We start from the raw sequence: 18435 nt of genomic DNA, 5'->3' as shown, positions 1-18435 counted from the left end.
TTCTGACCCATTTCAGGGAACAATCCACAGAAGTCCTGTTGGCCTACTGCATTATAAAGGAGCAAGAGGCTGCAGCACGACCTTAAATAAAACAATGACACTACAAACAAAATACATCATCACACAACCGCCTCCACCGCAGTTCCCACTTTCAGGGTTAAGTTTCTGAAAGGCCAGTTCAGTCGCAGGCTTCCTGGAGATATTCAGAAACCGGTTCTTCAGAAAACGTTGGCCTTAAGTACCATAAGGTCGGCTGCAGGACTGCAATGCTTTTCAAAGGCTGCTTTCTGTAACTGGCTGGGCACTTGAAAATCTGACCTCATCTCTAGCTGTAAGAGTCTCTTTCCTAATACAGACTGCAACACAAATTGAAATCGCATTTTTAAATCAAGAACCATGATTTTCTTCATGGAAAACTACTAAGTTAGGTTCCTTAAGTTGTTAGCTCTTTTGAGCGTGGAATAGTCCAAAAATGAAAGTAAATTCCTTTAACATAAAGGTAAAACAGTTTCAACACACAAGCCAAAAGCAAATTAAGTACAGAACCTGATAAAACACAGGTTAGAGCTTTAGTGTGAATTCAAAGCAGAGCAGACTCAATTACAAAGCGAAGAACAAACAGAACAAGGACATTTATGAGAAATGTTTCAGCTTCCAGCGCAGCTTTGTTAGCTACAATAACGTTTGATTTATCAAATTAAGGATCAATAACCAGATAGCGTGAAGCGTTATTTATTTGTTGTCTTGCTGCTAGGAATTTTTTGTTGAAAAGTTTTTCCTTTAAGAGTTTTTCATAAATGACATCTTAAAGGTGGTCCGTCCGTAACGTAAGGATCAGTTAAAATGTTTCTCCACTCCTAGAAAAACTAGGAAATATTTAAAAAAAGTTGAGCCAGCTTTGGACAACCTGGTTCCTTGGAAAACTTCTCGCCATGTCTTCTGATGCTTGTGAAGTTAATTTAAAACTAATCACACAGATCATCTGCAGAGATAACATAGCTCACATCCCTGCCACTGACTCCTGAAACCCTCAGCAAAGGGACCAGGTGGCATGAGCTGCAACCATGGATGTAAAGGCTCACTCTCCTCATGCAAAGCATCTGAGACAGCAACACAGGAGCCAGAGAATTTCTATTCCACATCCAACCCCATCCCAAGATAACAAGGTCAGAAGGAGGATTCTGAAAGTGTGCTTGGCTCCCCGCTTCACTACCTTATAATAATGCTCCAGCAGGATCCTGACAACGCCTTCCACGCTCTCCACTTCCACGGGCTTCCTGGCAAACTGCAGCAGGTACTGCAAGGCATCCGCAGGCGAGGTGGCTTTGCACAGGTCGACATGGAGCGCTGCGGACTTGCTGGGCTTGGTCAGGCGCAGCTTCTTAGCTGACAGGTCCTCATGCTGCTGCTGCGGGGCACGGGGCAGAAGCACTGGGTGAATATTTCCCTGAGGAAGCTCCTACAGCAGTCACTGGCGGTTCTCTTTACCCTGGAACACCCCCCAGCACTCTGGGGCAGCTTCCACCCGCAGATAAACATTATCTGTGACAAACCCTGCCCCTTCCAACCCCAAACAGCCGCTCCTCCCTCGCCTCCCCCTCCAGAGCAGCTCCTCCAGCCCTCAGAAAAACCCTTGCCCTCCGCCTCCCCGGGCTGGGATCACCACAATCCCCCCTCCCCCAGCAGCAGTGACCCTCCAGCCTTCCAACCCCAAAATAAACACCCCCAGACCCCTCCACACCGCTAAACAACCCCTCACAGACCCCCCCCCCCCCCCCGAAAACCCCAAGCAGCCCCCCCCACCCCCTTCCCCAGAGGCGGCAGCCGCCTCCCCCCGAACCCTCTCCCCCCCCAACCCCTCACGGGAGACTCCTGGACTCCCCCCAAGCCCCCCCCAGACGCCACCGGCCCTCTTTACCTGGACCACCTTGGTGAACTCCTCGTACACCCGCTTCTTCAGGTGCGCCGCCATCTTGTCGTCGCCGCCACCGTACTGGCCCCTCCCTCCGCCGCCGCACCATAGAGTCCCGGCCTCTCTATCCCAGCTGGAGGTCCGCCTCTATGGTCGGGCGGTCCGGGGAGGGAGGGGCGGCCTCCTGTTGCCATGGGAACGGCGGGGCGGGGAGAGCCGCCACAAGATGGCGGCCGCGCGGCCTGCGCCGCCTATGGGTGGGGGGGCGCATAGAATCACGGGGTGAATGTTGGAAAAGAGTTCCTACCACCAATGTCACCCACTAAACCATGTCCCTAAGCACCACGTCCAACCTTTCCTTGAACACCCCCAGGGACGGTGACTCCACCACCTCCCTGGGCATCCCGTCCCAATGCCTGACCGCTCTTGCTGAGAAGAAATGTCTCCAAATTTCCAACCTGACCCTCCCCAGGAGCAACTGTGCACCACACAGGGGCTCGTTTTTCCTCAGAAATACCCTCCACATGGAGCCAAGTGGCAGCATTTCCAAAGACTGATGCCCACCACCCTTGCCGCAGTGGGTTTGCTCCACTGTGGTTTTATTATTTATTATTATTATTGTGAGAAGCGGTGGTGGTGGTTCCCTCAGCTTCCCTCAGGTGTTTCCCTGAGTGTGGTGAAAGATGCTGCGAACCCATGTACGTGGGAACAAAAATGTTGTTTTTGCACACAGTTACATTGTTTAGAGAGAAGGAATGTGGTACTGAGATATGCTTACAGTGATAAGAAAGCTTGACAGACAACCTTGTAAAATGCAGACAATCAGACCCCTTAGTGCAAATGAGGTGAAATTCACGGTATCAAGTTAAGTCAGATAAGTGAAGAAACATTACCACCTCAAAGAGTAAGAAAGTCAAAAGAAATCTGAATAATAACAGGCTGGCAACTGAAAGCCATGTATTATCTGTGAAGCATCGGGTAGGTTGTGAACCTGGACTACCCAGTCAATGGGGAAACAGGGGAGGGTCCCAGTCGTGGAGAAATTAAGTATATAAACTGTACTATGTGCCTACTAGGTGCGCTCCTGCTTGTGGGATGCCTGCTATTGCAATCGTGAATAAAAATGCTACTTCACTGAGGTCCTCGCCTGAGCCTATGTTATTGGCTACAGAGTGTTTCTCACGTGTAGATGCAGAAAGAAGAGCCATTCTTCCTCTCAGTCGTGATAAAACTGCATCATGTCCTCATCAACCTCTCTCGACAGGTTTATTCTGAAAATACTGAAACACAAGAAAGGGCTGCCTAGTTTTGTGCCAACTGGAGAAACTCTCAGGCTCTTCAGTGAGTTTTGGCCCACGGAACTGATGTAAATGGCCCACGTTGCTCTCACTGCAGCCAGTTGGTTGAAAAATGTTGGAAAATACTAAAATACTAAAACTGGTTTATTCAAAAAGTGCACACCTTGAGTCTCTTTCAAGGCTAGGTGTCACCTCATTCTGTTTTAATCTGGTTATCTCTGACTGTTTTAAGTATTTGAGGAGATATTTGATGTATGTGATGCTAGATCTTGTAAAAACTGAAATCAAATGCTTGAAGTTTCCTAGCTAATCTTTGTTGTGTCTTAGGCCAGTTACCCCTTCTTCCACCCTTAGTGTATATCAAAAATAACTGATCTCCCTCTCCTTATAGCAAGCTTTTTTCTATGTGAAGGCCTTGTCCATCTATCTTCCAGGCTAAGTGCCACCAACCACTTGGTTATGATCGCAGATCCTATTTTCTAAATCTTTTTGCCTTTTCAGACCTTGATTCTGCCAGTTCTTAACAGGGTTACAAATGTGAGAAGTCTCAACGCGTCCCCTCACACCTATGGCTGAACTGCATGGAGGTCAGTGGTGTGGCTCCCAACTTTTACTGCTGGAATATTTGTGTCAGGATGAGCACATCTGAAATCAAGCAATTAGAAATGGTTCAAATCCATTAGCATGAAGATAAAACTTTTGAATTCAGGGATTTTTCTTGGAGGATGTCGGTAAATATAGCACTTCTGTATCATTCAAAGAACTGTCAAAAATATATTTGTTTATCACCCCAGAGATTATTGCCCTTAACAGGGAGGAGTTCTTAGAGTTCTTAGAAGTAAAAGAAATATAGCCATAAGCAAAATAGCTATCATGATTTTCAGATATCCCCAATTATTAAAACCAACCTAAAAGCCATCTCCAGTAAAAACAAAACCAAAAAAATATATATGATAATAATTAAAAAAAAACCAACACCAACACCAACAAAAACAAAACAACAGAAAACATTTGGAATATTGAGATGTTTTTTAAACCTGATTTAGGACCCAACACATGTGCTGTAAAGCAGAATAACCACTAAGGCCCCGGGCTTTAGCTTCAGTGGCACTTCCTTCCAGTCAAATCACAGGGGGGTTTCCTATTCTTCCAGAAGCTTATAAAATTAGAAATAGTGCTCTAATAATAATGAATGCCACAATAAAAAGATTGAAGTAGTGTGACAGGAGAGAGGAGTGCGTGTCCTCAGACCAGTGATGGTGTTTTTATTTTTTGTTGATCCTGGACCATAGCTGAAAGGAAAGCTATCTTTCCTTCCAAATAAATAATAAATAGCAGTAATAAATACATTGTCTGGAGAGCAGGCTAGAAAGGAACAAGAGGAGAGAATGGGACACTGAAATTCTTTTTAACATAGGTTCTGGTATGGAAAACAGTGAGAGACAGAACTTTAGCTTTCTCATTAAAGATCCAAATTCAAGTTGAGTAAGTATTTACGCAGCTTTCAGTGATTCCACTTGGAATTGCACGTGTATGTGTTTTTTTTTTCATAGTTCAGATTATGTCTGATTATAATTATGATTATTATTCATGAGAAACAGTGAAGTATTAATTAGAGGAAAGATTTTATGTACTCCTGTCTTCTCTCTCAAAAGTGCTTCCAAATTTGATCTCTTGCTTTACAAAATTGATTTTCTTTCAACACTGCAAATGTGAGCTAGTATTTAGAGGTTGGTCTGTGTCCTTTATAGTCAATACTGTCTGTGTTTATTAGTAATAAAATTGTGGCTGCTACACTCTGTGCAGCTTCTGGTACAGCAGATCCTAACATATGGGTGTTCAAAGCAAGGAGAAGGCTCTGAGGTCAGCAGGTTCATGTGAAGAGACTCTAGATCTTGGTATTTATGAATCAAAATAAAGCTGAGTACAGGGGACAAGTCCACGTGCTGCTCTTAACCCTAGTAACAAGTTTGGACCCTAAGGCAGCAATGTGTTCCTGTTTGTACTGAGACTAATGATGCATGTCCACGAGAGATATTTGGGATTATTAGGTTGAGTGAGATTGGCTCAACCCTAAAATCTGGCTCCCTCAATTAATCTAATTGTTGGCAACAAAGATTAAATTTCTTCCTTTTCCTGGTACCTCGGCTGGCTGTGCAGTGCCTTTACTTCTCTATATAGTCAGTACTAGTGGACACAAAAGGAATAAACATTTTGGAAAATATCATACTGCATTTCAAGACAAACACACCTTTTAAATTGTACAGTTATCCCCTAAAGCCCAACAAAACAGTGGCTCTTACATGCTCTTTAATTTGGCAAACAACCAGAGAGTCTTTCGTGGGCCCACAGTCTCCACAGCCTAAGTTAATTTGTTTAAATAGTAGCTTTCTTCTGCTCTCCATCAGTGGTGGCACTTTGCTACCACCAGGTGAACAGGAACTTGTAGAAGAAGTCGTGCGATTTGAAACGAAAACCTTTCTCAGCAACGTGGGGCTGAAAGGATATTTTGTACCCTTTGGCTTCAACATCCATTTGAATGCAGTCCAGCAAATCAGAAATGCTGGGTGCTGCTTTCCAGGGGCCGAATTTCACCACGGATTTTTTGTCCGTGTCCAAACTGTTCAAGGCATCCTGACACCTGGCTGCGTCCTCCTCCGTTCTGACAACGCACACGATGACGCCGGAGCAGCGGGACGCGACCGCCTCTGCCCTCGCGATGCGGATCATCAGTTCGATGTTCTCGCTGTAGTTGGGCACGCGGGCCAGGAACTGCTTCCTCGCCACGAGTTCCCCGAAGATCTGCGGGGAGTCCTCCAGCTGCTTGATTAGAGGCTCGATGTCGTAGAACAAGGCCTCCTTGTAGACGTCCTGGATGCACTGGGTGGGCACTTGGTTGCTGCGCAGGTACTCCAAGATGTATTTGAAATAGGTCCCCGGCCTGTCGATGAAGAACCTGCCTTCTGAGTCTCTCCTGAGTTTGGGCTGGCCGGTGAACATCTCTGCCAGCTTGGAGCCAGGGTGTTTCTTTAAGGTGCTCAGTGTCGTCGTGTACATCTCCCCACCGACGTTCAGCTCCACGATTGGCGACAGCTGCAAGTAGCACAAGGGAACAAAAACCCACACGCATTACCCGTCGGTGGCTCTCAGCACAGAATTGTCAGGGAAAAGGGGAAAAAAATACAATTGCGGCTGGAAATTGGAACGGCAGTGTAAAGAGCAGGATGAACCCTTGTCCCAAGACGGGAATGTCCTCATCATTTATTTCTAAAAGCAGATGTAGGGTATTTACACTTGGTCCTCACAACCAGAGCAGCAGAGACTTGGACGTTGCTAAATGGATTAGTCCTCACCACATCTCTGGGACATAGCAGAGTCATTTTACCAGGAGGAAAGACAGACAAGAAGAATCCTGGGGAAGCTGTCAGTGGTTTTGAGGTTTCATGTCGATTTCCTAAGTCCCACACAAGCGTTATCCCTGCTTTCAGACAGAGCAATCAGGGCCTTCACCCTCCTGTCGCTGCAGTGCAGAGGGACAAGGACAGAGCTCAAAGCTGTGCAGCTCCATTCCTCTCACCTGAGTTAATGATTTCTCTTCAAAAGCAAAATTAAAGCTCTTTGAAACATTAGATGTGGTGGGATTGGCTTTCAGCTGTCATAGGGGATACGTTATAAACCCTGAACTAAGACACTAAAATCCAGCATGTCTGAGGTGGAGCACAGAATCTTTTTACCTCAGTATCTACGTAAGGTAGCATTAGATAGGAAGTAAAGAAAATAATTTGTGCAGCTGATGTGGGTTGAAGAAGGAAGAACGCAAAGTTTGGATTTTTATTTGTATTTAGTTTAGTTCACTGTGCGTTAATGCCACTACTATCTGAAACGTCGGGTGAGGCCTACCCAGAGAGCTGGACCTGGCGTCACTTCTGACCTTGCTGAAGAATTTTAGCAGCCTCCCTTTGGGTTTTTTAGTGCTCAGGAGAGCACGAAGAGGAAGATATGAGGCACTTACTTCCCCTCACACCGTCACTCCTGTGACAAATCACATGCCCAGGACCACGCCTGCCGTTGGGAAGGAGTGAGTCAATAACCACCAGCCCTCTTTTTCAGGAGCTCACCTGCTCTTTCTTGGATCCGATCATGCAAGGATCTGCTCCAGTGCTTCTAGTCACATGCTGGAAGTGAAGTGTGTACGTTAGTGCTTAGCTGGATCCAGCCTGGACGGGTGCATACCCACGAGATAAGTGACGTGAGCCGATCTCAGTGCTCACACCAAGAAAAGAGGGGGGCCCTTTTCCCCTCTCCATCCCTGTACCTATCTACACGCCTCTCACCTTGTGCCAGCTCTGCTGCCAGCTCTGCTTCTCCTTCCTTTTAGCGAGCTGAAGCGGCTCACAGAGGATTTAACAAGCACCAGAGCTGGCAAAAAGAGGGGATAGGAACAGACAACTCTTAGCAGAGGGAGACCTCATCTTTTAAACAGCAGCAAGCCACGAGGTCCAGCAGAAATGAGCTCACAGCTTAGGCAAGCCAGGGAGACGACAAGAGATGCCGGCCAAAGACCCAGCTGGAATATTTCTTTGCCCCAGCGTAGGTGGCTTCATCTCAGGGGCAAGCATCTGCGACAGGGCCAAGAGAAGAGAAAATGATTCTCTGAGAGTGTCTAGTGATTTCTACCCACTAAAGAGCATGCCCCAAAGCTGCTTCTACAGTAAAGCCTCTTAGGTAGGAAATTTGCCATTGCTCCAAGCGATAACAACAGCTTTCCCCAGCAGGGATCATTTATCAGGAGGGGCTCATGCTTTCGAGCCGTTGCTCCTTTTTCAGATGGCAGGTTGAGAGTTTCATAATGTTTATCACTAATACTAATGGAAAACGTATTATTTGTTAATATAGTAGCCTAAGAACCCCCACAGCACGCTTTTACGTTAGGGATCCAGCAAATAGAAGTTAACATCAAATTTCAAATTAATTCCACCGCTTGCCAAAAGAGAAAAATAACCACCTAGGTTGTTTGCTGCTGCCTTGTATGCCTGCGAGGGACGTGGCCCTTCTGTAACCAAAGCAGAATCCTCTTTGTGACCACACATCTGGCAAGCCCTGGTGTCTTCAAAGTAGCAGGTGGGGGAGAAGAAAGCCTATAATGAAGCCCAGGGGGGGATGCTGTGATCCCAAAGAAGGGAGCTGTGCCCCCGAGCCCGTACCTTACTCACCATGTGCAGGCTGCCAGTGACCTGCTTCCCGAGGGGCTTGTGCTCCGACGAAATGCTCATCTCCCCGAGACCCACGGTGGGAAGAAGGCAGGCAGTGGCTCGTCCACACGACAAAACCCGATACTTTCTGCCCAGCTCCTGCCCCGCACGCAGGATGGCCTCTCCAGCCCTCCTTCGCTCGGTTTTACTTCGCCGGGTCACTCTTTTTACCCGAGCTGCTTCCCCGGAAACTCCAATTTGGCCCTAACACAGCCTTGGGACAGGTTGCAGGTCCAGCCGGAGGGGAGGGAACAGCGTGAAAGCGGAAGTATTTGCTCGTTAGTTTTCTGGCAATCAGCGAGGAGCGGGGTGGACTCGGGCCGGCTGCCAGCGCACACCTCCTGTAACACTACCTGCGCGGTGACTAAGAGCAAAACGATCCTTTCCAAGGAAGGCCCCGCACCCAGGGCACCTCTGGGGAGCCCCACAACCCGTGCCTGGGCTGGATTGAAACCAAATAAATATTTTCACCACTTTTTGGCCCCTGCGTGCTGCTTTTTTAACGATACGATTGCCCCAAACCATCTCACCGATCCCGCTCTCGTGTCTGACGCCGTCGGCTCAGGGTGCCTACCATCTGGCCAAGGCGGTGTTATTTTCCTCGTTGCCAATACAATCCCTGAGTGCTGAGTAATTTGTGCAGGGTAAACAGAACCAAACCTGAATCTCTGCTGGAGCCCGAACCATTCTTTTCAATCGGCCGGAAATATTTGGTTAGTATCTTTTTGCATGACACGTTGGTTTCAGATATCCCGTGTTCAGCAAAGATCAGAAGTGGGAAACACCACAGACTGCGTGGCAGCAGGGCTGTTTCTCGCAGCACTGAAACACCCACAAGGAAATCTGTGTTCATTCCTTTTCTTCTTTTTTTTTTTTTTTTAATGCAGAGTGTTCCTGAGTGCCCTGTTGCTTACAGATTTGTCTTAAGGCCACTCATCGCTTCTGTGACTTCATTTCATTGTACTGGCCAAACTGGACGTGGTTGTCCAAAGCAAACTTTGTAAAGAGAGGCAACGTCTTTTATTAGATCAGCTGCTGGAGGTGGATAAAAGCAAGCAGGCTTTGGGGCACACGAGGCTTCCTCAGGTCTGTCAGCTTCTGTTTCAGCTTGCCTCTTTTTTTTCCGGCTTTGTCCGTAAGTCTAATAAAAGGCTTTATCTTCTCTACCCACCTTGCCTCGCTGGCTTTCATTTCAAGCTCCTTTCTGATTCCAGCAACCAAAAGGAGAATCTCAGACAAATACAGCGCTTCCTAAAAATCTCCCTGGGTGAGATTTTAATGATGAAAAATGACAGCGTGGTATGTAAGGAAACCATATGCACAAAGTCGGCATTGTGCTTGTCGCAACCAGCTTTGCTGGTTTTGCGTCCTCCCAGGATTTTGCTGGATTTATATCCACCCAGAACATAGCACAGGTCTGAACAGAAGCTCGAGGCAAGGGGCAAAAAAAGCGTTAAAATTTGCACTGATCCACTCACCTTTAAAACAAATCCAATCCTCACTCTCGGCTCCATCAAAGCTGGACCCAGATTCTTTTGAATGCTTTGTGCGTGTGGGTGAACCTCTCACCGAACCCAACATATATTTTGCTTCTGCTGCTCTAAAGCATACTGAGGGATCCTCAGAAATAATAATGTCTGAGTTATCCCTCCTGACTTGAATAGAAGGGCTGGCATTTCCCCCTTGCCAGACCTGGAGAATTAATAGTGCTGGATACGGTTAAAAACGAAGTCTAATTGTGACCTGTAATTGATTTTTAAAAATCAGTGCTTATTGGAAAGGAGGGAGAGCTGGAGATCTGGACGTTCTGAGTCTTTGATTCCTGCAAATTTCTAATTTCTATTTTTTTTTCGTTCTATGGACTGGCTCGTCAGAAAATACCCTGACAGAGGTGGAGTCCGTACTCCCTCGACACAGCACGTCTTCGATGCTCGAGGTGATAACCTTGCCTTCTGCGGCTGCAGAACGGGATAGGTGGGTGGGACGTCGCCTCTCTGCTCACTCAATGGAGGGGTGAAGAGCAGTAGAAGAGGCTGCTTCGTGCAACACCTTGCCTAGAAGACTTCCTCGTGCCAGAATCGAGGGTGGCTGATGAGAGGCAACAAGAGAGAACAAACTTTCAGTGCCACAACGCTGATCGTTGCCAATTCGGCAACAGGAATTAGTTGACATACACAGTGCTTTTCTGCTACGAGGGCCACCACAGCTGGTCCTTCGGCCTGAAGAATGTCCTGGTCTGGTTTCTCCACTCTCTCACTCCTTTTTTAACATCCTGGACACTTTCGTTGGCACGTTATGGGACAAAGAATCAGCATTTTGAGATATTTGGCTGGAGGTCACCATGTATGCGGAAAATCTGATTGTTTTTATTCGTGCTTCTTCTGGGACTTTTTAATCCCACCAGCCGCATGACTTGCTTGAAGATGGCATTTTTCAGTCCTGCTATGCAAATTACTCCCAGTTGGATTTTTTTTTTTTCTCCTTTTTGGTGAGGATTCACTTTAAACTGCCAAAGTCATCCGATCTAAAAAGGCTCCTTAAGGAAAAACTTTCTCGCAGCCCAAACCCTTGGCATATCGCTACTTACCCACGGGGATTTGGTGCCTTTTTCTGGCGGTCACACCAAATCCATTGTGGATTACTGGGACCGCACATAAGATCTGTTTGCTGTCCCAGTCGAGGAAGGTTTTGCAGGGCAGCATCTGACTGCATCAAAGCCCTCTGAGCCTGCACTAAGTGGAAACAGGCACTCGTGTCCCTGCTTTTACCCCACGGTCACAGCAATGCCGGGGAAAGCGGTGGGTGGGGAGCAACCACTGAAAGGCAGAAATGGGATCAGGGTTTCGGAGCTCTCAGCACTCCACGCTGCTGGTAACAGCCAGCCCAGGCTGGTTTGAATTTCATTCTTCCCTTGGGAAAGAAATAAAAAGCCAAGAGCGTGAATGTCTCCGTAGCCTTGGGCGACCAGGGTCTTGGGATTCCCACAACCAGCAGCCCCATTGTAGCTGCTGCTCCACGCCCCCTGGGAGGCTTTGGCCACCACCGTGCTGTTTTAGTGGGGTTAGCTGGGTTTCTTCCTTTGAGGGATGGAATTCGCTTTGGATTAAGCTGGAATTTCTACCCAAGATCTCTGCTGGGCTCTATGTTTGTTACCGCTTGGCCTGCATCCCCGAAATCCTGCACCCTTTTAGCCTCTTAAAGCTGCATCTGATGGTCTTTTGGGGACCCACCTGCTTGCTGCTGGGCGGAAAAGGAGAGCTCTGAGGGTGCTTGGGGAATGGCCTGGGTGGAAACGAGATGGGGTGCTGGGGAAAGGTCCCAGTGCTTGTTTGCTAGAGTTGCCGTTGCCTTTCTTCTGGAAAAACACAACCTTCTCTGTGCCTTCATCAGCGTCCTTGCTGGTTCCCTTTGTGACACCGTTTGCCCTGTTGACCATGTTGGTTCCAGCTCGTGCTGAACACCCCGTGCTGCTGAGCTTCCTCCGGGGTTTACGAGCCATTCGGGCATGGCCACCCTTTCTTGTAGGGCACAGGTGGCTTTGCTTCTGCTGCTTTTCCAATGGTTGCACTGAGCTGGAAAGAGCAAACCTGGGGGTTTGATGGATTTGGGGGCACCCTGCCACTGAGGAGAGGTTAGTGAGAAGCTCGGAGTGTCATAGATCCCCTCCTGTTCTCGAAGGGAAGGTTGCCAACACCTATCAGAGAGACCAGATGCCAAAAAGGGTCATGGAGCCACGAGGAGGACACCCGACAAGAGCCAGTTAGATGTTCTCCACTCCTCTTCTGGCTCTTCATGCACAGCGATGCTTTGAGCCTCTTGGCCATTCTTGGGGTGGCTGATTGCCCTGACATTTCTCCCTTCTGTAGACACTTCAGAAGTAGATCTCCCACTGTCCCCAGCTTTCGAATGGGGGAAGAACCTCTCCAAGACTCTAAGGGACCGTCCTTTCATTGCCTGAAAGGATTACCCTGTGCCTGGGCAGTATGCAAGCAACCACAATGTGAGTCACAAAAACAATCACAATAAATAACTCGGTGTCTGCTGAGGAATGGATAACTTGACAATGGCTTTGTGGGGAATAAATATGTGTTTCTGAAAATTGTATAAATATGTACGTAACAATGGACTGGAACGACTCTATGCTCGTATGTACATCAGACTGGAAAACAGTGTTGCCCATACAAGTATTTATAACAGATTTATTTCCTTAACGCATTCAGTTGGCAACTTCTGTTAAAGAGAATTAGGTCAACGACATTCATATCTGGGTTTTATACCCCTCTACAAGTAAATACACTAAATCCGAGGGGAAAAAATAATTGGACGATTACAGAAAGCAGCTGTGAAAGCAGAAAGGGAAGTGAGAAGCTTGGATGCGGGGAGGCAGCTTGGAAGCAGCACTGAGCGGCTCCTGTTTGCCTTTTATCCCCTTTTGCCTAGTGTAGAAGTTACTTGAGGAGCTAAAGCCACTTTGCTCCGTTTGCCTGGAGCGTGTAGGAGGTGCTCCGTAGCTGATCTCCACCCTTCATGTCATTTTAGAGCCATATTGCAGCCGTATTGCCTATAACAGGTGTTAGCACTGCTGGCAGGGAGGATCAACCGGTGCAAAGGGCACCCAGGACCCACCTGCTCCAGGGCATCTCGGGGAAGGAGATTCCCACGGAAAGCTGGGAAAGAGCCAGGTAATTGCAAACAGCAGTGGACGGGCTGGCCACGAGGAGAGGCAACACACCTCGCACAGCTATTCTGGACTCTTATTTGGACTTTACTTGCTATTATCCCACCACATCTCCCTTGGGATCCATGAGCTGATCCACACCAGCTCTCGGGGACATTGCCGCGCGGCCGCATCCCGGGGATTTGCTCCTAGTCCCGCACTGGGGACGCAGGACTGGGGACACCTCCAGCCTAGAGGGACGAGGCATGGCATGGCCAAAAAGCAGCAGTTGGCTCCGGGTCTGCTGAGAAATTGCACTGGTGCCGCTGGGCAGGTGGCTCCGCGCTCCAGGAGCCACTCCTAAGTCAAACAGCCATGCGCTGCGCAAACACCGACAGCACTTCCAGCCCTTTAGCTCCTCCACCCACCTTTGCGTGCCTGGGGAATGTGTGGCTGGCGGCTCAGGAGGTGTCTGAGCTGGCTTTGCAAAGTCCCCAGGGCTCCCTCAAAAGCCAAGGCAGGGAAGCACCTCCGTTGACCCACGGTGGATGAATGGCATCGGCGTACATGGCACGGTCTTGTGGCACACATACACGGCACGGTCTTGTGGCGCATGTGGCAGCACACGATTAATTGCCTGGTTTCAATTAATGCAGCCCGGTTCCTCACCTGTTTTAATCTACGAGAGCAGAATAAAAGAGGTCACGTCTCGTTTTAATAGCTGGCAAAGCTCTGCCTGGATACGGGGTGAGCAAAAATAATTTATTCCCCTGAGGAGCGATGTGGGACATCAGCTATCGGCTGCTGGGTTCCTCCTGAGCAAGGACGGGAGGACATCGGTCTTTCCACGGTGTTTTTTGAGGCTGTGCAGAGATTTCAGTGGGGCTGATTTCAGGATAGCCTTTACCATATTGGGAAGAGGCGCAGATGCTCTGAGATCTCTGGTTTCTTTAATCAAAACTGAAGCCTGGTGGAGCGCCGGGGTTTGTTCATCCAAAGTATTGGTGTTTCAGCAGTTGTGTTTGTTTTAGAGGCCTGAAGAGGCAAGGGGACACCTCCCTCTAGTGCCCAGTTCAGTGGGAAGGGAAGGGAAGGGAAGGGAAGGGAAGGGAAGGGAAGGGAAGGGAAGGGAAGGGAAGGGAAGGGAAGGGAAGGGAAGGGAAGGGAAGGGAAGGGAAGGGAAGGGAAGGGAAGGGAAGGGAAGGGAAGGGAAGGGAAGGGAAGGGAAGGGAAGGGAAGGGAAGGGAAGGGAAGGGAAGGGAAGGGAAGGGAAGGGAAGGGAAGGGAAGGGAAGGGAAGGGAAGGGAAGGGAAGGGAAGGGAAGGGAAGGGAAGGGAAGGGAAGGATGCGGGGGGACAGATCAGGCTCCCAGCACCTGGCACACAAACCCAACTCCCACTCCCCAAGGGAGAAACCTCCCTGCACTGGAGCTTGACCTCGGTGACCACGACATCCTTGTCACCGTGGGCTTGGGGACAGCAGCTATATAGACACGCCAGCTTGTAGAAAACACACATGCACATTTGCTCGAGGCTTTGCGTTTTATTTCAGACCACCCTTGGGAAGCAGTTACATCATCAGAGACTGGTGGGAGGTGGTTTAGACACACGCAGAAAAAAAAAAAAAAAAAAAGCATTGCTTCGAAGTTATGGATACCTTCTACAAAGCAATAACACGGAACACTTGCTTCGGCCCTGCTGCAGGGAAATTTCACTTCCAGGGGACGGAGGTGAGACGAAGCCGGCGGGATCGGCCGCGGGGCAACTTGGACGGTACAGGCAGCACCCGGCGGGCAGGCGGCCAAGCTCTGTGCTGGTCACGAAGGACGTTCCTCGGTGGGACTTGGCGCAGGAGAAAAGCTGCCACCGGGCTGTGGACGACAGATCACCCTGCGGGGAGAAGGGACACGGTTTGGCTGGAAAGTCCTCGTCCTTGGTTGTGTTTCGTCCAAAATTAGGGTTGACATCGCTGTGTAGGGCGTCCTTACTATACTCTGTTTCACTGTCAGAGCTCTGTTTGATCCTGAGCCCATGGCTGGCGTTGGGTACAGGGCCCAAGGGGACTGAGGGATTGAAGTCCCACCAGCCCAGAGCCTGGGTTTGTTTTCCAGGCTAGGGGAGGATTGAGGTAGCTGAGCTGTTGGCAGATGGCACATCTCATTTAGACATTTGGAGACCAAAAAGGGCCCATTTACACCCTGAAAAATTAATTCTGTGGTTTTCCTCAGAGAGGAAAGAGAAGCAGCTGGAGCACGGGTGTCTGGCAGCTTCTGCAGTTCAAAACTCAGGGTCTCCCAAAACTCAGGGTCTCCCGAGCACCCATCCCTTTCCTCCCTGAAGATGCTTTGGGATATTTTGAGTCCGCCCAGCAGGAGCCAGACATTGCCTGTGCTGCAAGCTGGGGACCCTTGGGGACAACCTGGAGCTCACTGAGTGACCTTTGTTCAGCGGCACAGCCAGTGCCAGCTGGCAACTGAGAAGAACAAACACTGTAGGATCTGTTGAGCAATGAAGTGCAGAGGACCAGGGCTCAAAACTCCTGGGGTTTTGGGGAGTGATGCAAACACTGGAAAGACGCCCAGCTGGTGGGGCAAGAAGACAACACGCCTTACCCCTTGACCAGCTCCTCCTCGGCTCTGCATCTCCCCAAACTCTTACCTCGGAGGCTGGGGGTGCAGGCTCATGAGCTGGACTGATCGTCACTGAGGTTGATCTGCTCCAGGATCTGGCTGTACCTCCGGGTCAGGGCTTTGGTGTTTTTGGTGAGGTCGGTCAGAACCTGCTGCAAGCCGTTCACGTGGTGGGACAGGCGCTCCTCCAGACTGGCGTCCGCTCCGTCATCTGGGGCCGCGTCGGCGTTGCCGTCGGCGTCCCCGCCGGGGCTCGGGTCGGTGACGGAGGCCAGGCCTCGCTCCACCACGGGCTTGATGGCCTTGAGGAGCTGGTAGCGCTCGTACAGGTCCGCGGGGCCGCCCTCGTGCGGGGCCGCCCCGTCCTGGTCCTGCTGCGGGAAGACCCCTCGCAGCAGGCTGGGGAACATCACCTCCTGCTCCATCTTCTGGGTGGCCGAGAAGTACTGCTCCATGGCCCTGAGCGCCTCTGCCACTGCTCCCCGGGTGTCCTGCCGCTGCCCGGCCCCGCAGAGGCTTTTTATGGGGCCGGGCACGGCCCCGCTCTGCTCTCCTCTCCTCCCCTCTGCTTCCTCCTACCCTGGCCGGGCTGGGCACCACGGGGCCGGGCTTGGCTCCAGCTCCAACCCTGCTGGGGCTCAGCCACGCCGTGTCCCTGGCTCTGCCCACGTGTGGCCTTGGTCCCAGCTGGCCCCCGGTGCCGCCGTGTCCCTGGGTGCCCGGGGAGCCAGAAGGCGAGGAGGCTCACGGGCAGCTTCATGGTGGGGTGGGTTTGGTTGGGACTTGGTGGCACTGGTGGTGGGAGGGCACTGGGCAGTTTGGGGGTGCCGGACACCTTCGGTGCAGCACCGTGGTTTATCCCTGTGTTCCTGCTACTGGCTGTATGCTCGGCTCACTGATTTTGGGATCAGTTCCTGTTGTGAAGCAGAGAACCCCAAGCAGAGAGCCAAGGTAAAACTCTGTGAGTGGTGGCAGAGGTTTTCCTCGTGGCAGCTGGCAACAGCGACTGTGCCGCACCGAGCTCTGCATTGCCTCTCTGTGTGCACAGAGGCCTGAGACCAGACCCTTCTCCTCCAGCCTGTGCTGGCTCTGTGAGGACAAGGACCATCCGTAACCGTGACTGGTTTGGGTTCTCCATTCCCAGGCGGCGACAGCCTGGGGTGTGTGTGGAGGAGGCCGTGCCCAGGGTGGGTTTTGGAGCGCAGCAGAGCCCGGCGTCCCATGCCGTGATGGAGAGGGCCTGATCCGCCACGGGGTGCTGCCAGGGACCTTTGGAGCTCGTGGCAGGTCACAGACCCTTTCTGGAACATCCTGGGGCTCTTATCAGCCACGTTCAACAGCGGTGCTGAGCACTTCCCCGGATGTCCTGACAGGACACTTCCCAGGGCACCGTGAGCCTCTCCAGTTGCCAAGCAAAGATCCTGAGCCAGAAGCAACGCCTGAGGTGAGCGCAGCCTTCCTCGCTCTGCCTGCCAGCTCCTCCCCCTCCTACAGCTCCCGTCCTCCTGCTCCTGCCGGGGAAATGCCCGCAGGGACGTCCCCCTGCAGCACCCGGGTGGCTGCTGGGGTCGGGCAGCTGCGGGTCCCCGTGGCGCTGGGGGGCCCAGCGCTGGGCCCAGCACTGCAGGGGCGGCCTCAGCAGCGCTGAGCAGAGGGGAAGGATCACCTCCCTCGGCCTGCTGGCCCTGCTCTGCCCCAGGCAGCCCAGGAGACCACAAGGCCTTTGAGCGCCGAGGGCACGTGGCTGCCTCCCGTTCCACCCGGTGCCCACCAGGACCCCCAGGGCCGTTCCTGCCCAGCTGGGGGCCCCCAGCACGTCCTGGTGCAGGGCTTTGTGCTTCTCACCAAACTCCAGGAGACGTTTCTCAGCCCAACTCACCAGCCTGTCCGGGTCCCTCCGCATGGCAGCACGGCCCCCTGGTGTATCCCCCACTCCCCATGGGACTTTTCTCCAAAAATTTGAAATTTCTCCCCAGCTGCAGGTCGCATTGCAACAGGACAGCCTCAGTGCCTCCCGGCATCACCATCGATGCTCCGACGGTTGGGGATCAGACAGAAGACCACAACTGTGCCGGGAACAAGGAGACCCACGGGACATGGATCTATCCTGAGTCTGGGGCATTTCCCCATGGTGGTGCCACGCAGACACCTCCTTGCTTACCTGCAAGGACTGGAGGTGACCCCGCTTAATCCCCATTCAGCCGCTTTTGTGACCTCCTCCCTGCCCCATCACCACACGCCCCTTGTTCACAGCCCCGTGCGTGGCTCATGTACAGGGCTGCTGCCTGTCCTCTCCCTCCCAGCTCCTGCCGGGTTTCCATCCTCCTTATGGGGTCAGCCATCCCTGTGGGGTCAGCCCTCCTCATGGGGTCACCTCCTCATGACAAAACCGTCTTTGCCCCGCTTGGAGGGGTGGCTCCTGCACACGCTCCCCAGCACACGCTGAGCCTCACGCAGGTCCCACGGCCCCACAACCCAAACCGTCCCTCTCCCAGCTCCCTGTGTCCCCTCTCCTGGGCCACCTGCCCCAGCTGGAGGTGGCAGTGCACCCCCGGTGCCCCCCTCCCGCCCCGTGCCGGGGGTGCAGACAGAACCTGGGGTGGGGTTGGGGCCCTGTTTGTCCCCATGTAGGGGCGCGGGGTGCTGGGCCCTTCCCGTGTCCCACAACGACAGAACCACACGGCCGC

The 18435-nt window shown here is 51.3% G+C and overlaps 3 protein-coding genes across 10 annotated transcripts in view; all 3 read right to left on the bottom strand.

The window, feature by feature from the left end:
- Nucleotides 1–2067, bottom strand: part of INTS4 (integrator complex subunit 4) — a 33860-nt gene extending 31793 nt beyond the window's left edge. The window contains exons 1-2 of the mRNA XM_083816477.1: nucleotides 1919–2067; nucleotides 1214–1408 (exon numbers count right to left, since the gene is read on the bottom strand). Coding sequence (XP_083672603.1) covers nucleotides 1214–1408; nucleotides 1919–1972 — 249 coding nt within the window. The 5' untranslated portion in view covers nucleotides 1973–2067. The remainder of the gene's footprint in view (nucleotides 1–1213; nucleotides 1409–1918) is intronic.
- Nucleotides 2068–3959: 1892 nt separating this feature from the next.
- Nucleotides 3960–9335, bottom strand: KCTD14 (potassium channel tetramerization domain containing 14). 8 transcript variants are annotated; one of them, XM_083848943.1, is made up of 5 exons: nucleotides 8424–9334; nucleotides 8216–8317; nucleotides 7545–7629; nucleotides 7329–7385; nucleotides 3960–6303 (listed from the first exon to the last, which is right to left on the bottom strand). In XM_083848943.1, exons 4-5 carry the CDS (start codon nucleotides 7350–7352, stop codon nucleotides 5632–5634), a joined length of 696 nt encoding a protein of 231 aa, XP_083705069.1. In that variant the 5' UTR covers nucleotides 7353–7385; nucleotides 7545–7629; nucleotides 8216–8317; nucleotides 8424–9334; the 3' UTR covers nucleotides 3960–5631. The 8 variants fall into 8 exon arrangements, with proteins under 8 accessions (XP_083705069.1, XP_083705072.1, XP_083705070.1 ...); XM_083848946.1 differs by lacking the exon at nucleotides 7545–7629; XM_083848944.1 differs by lacking the exon at nucleotides 8216–8317.
- A 5306-nt stretch (nucleotides 9336–14641) lies between these two features.
- LOC310904382 (mid1-interacting protein 1A-like) lies at nucleotides 14642–16261 on the bottom strand. Its single transcript, XM_083849029.1, has 2 exons — nucleotides 15777–16261; nucleotides 14642–15008 (listed from the first exon to the last, which is right to left on the bottom strand). Exon 1 carries the CDS (start codon nucleotides 16201–16203, stop codon nucleotides 15799–15801), a length of 405 nt encoding a protein of 134 aa, XP_083705155.1. The 5' UTR covers nucleotides 16204–16261; the 3' UTR covers nucleotides 14642–15008; nucleotides 15777–15798.
- Between the last annotated feature and the right edge of the window lie 2174 nt (nucleotides 16262–18435).

This window comes from Anser anser (assembly GCF_964211835.1).
Source record: "Anser anser genome assembly, chromosome: 1".
Taxonomy (NCBI): domain Eukaryota; kingdom Metazoa; phylum Chordata; class Aves; order Anseriformes; family Anatidae; genus Anser; species Anser anser.
This window is presented reverse-complemented; position numbering and strand designations above follow the sequence as displayed.

Excerpts from the sequence above, each read along its gene's own strand:
- KCTD14 (XM_083848939.1), bottom strand. The coding sequence starts at position 8,483 with ATGAGCATTTCGTCGGAGCACAAGCCCCTCGGGAAGCAGGTCACTGGC. Across the intron at positions 7,386-8,414 it reads GCCTGCACATGGTGAGTAAG|CATGTGACTAGAAGCACTGG; the intron begins GTACGGGCTCGG and ends CTTCACTTCCAG. Across the intron at positions 6,304-7,328 it reads TCGGATCCAAGAAAGAGCAG|CTGTCGCCAATCGTGGAGCT; the intron begins GTGAGCTCCTGA and ends TGCTACTTGCAG.
- LOC310904382 (XM_083849029.1), bottom strand. The coding sequence starts at position 16,203 with ATGGAGCAGTACTTCTCGGCCACCCAGAAGATGGAGCAGGAGGTGATG.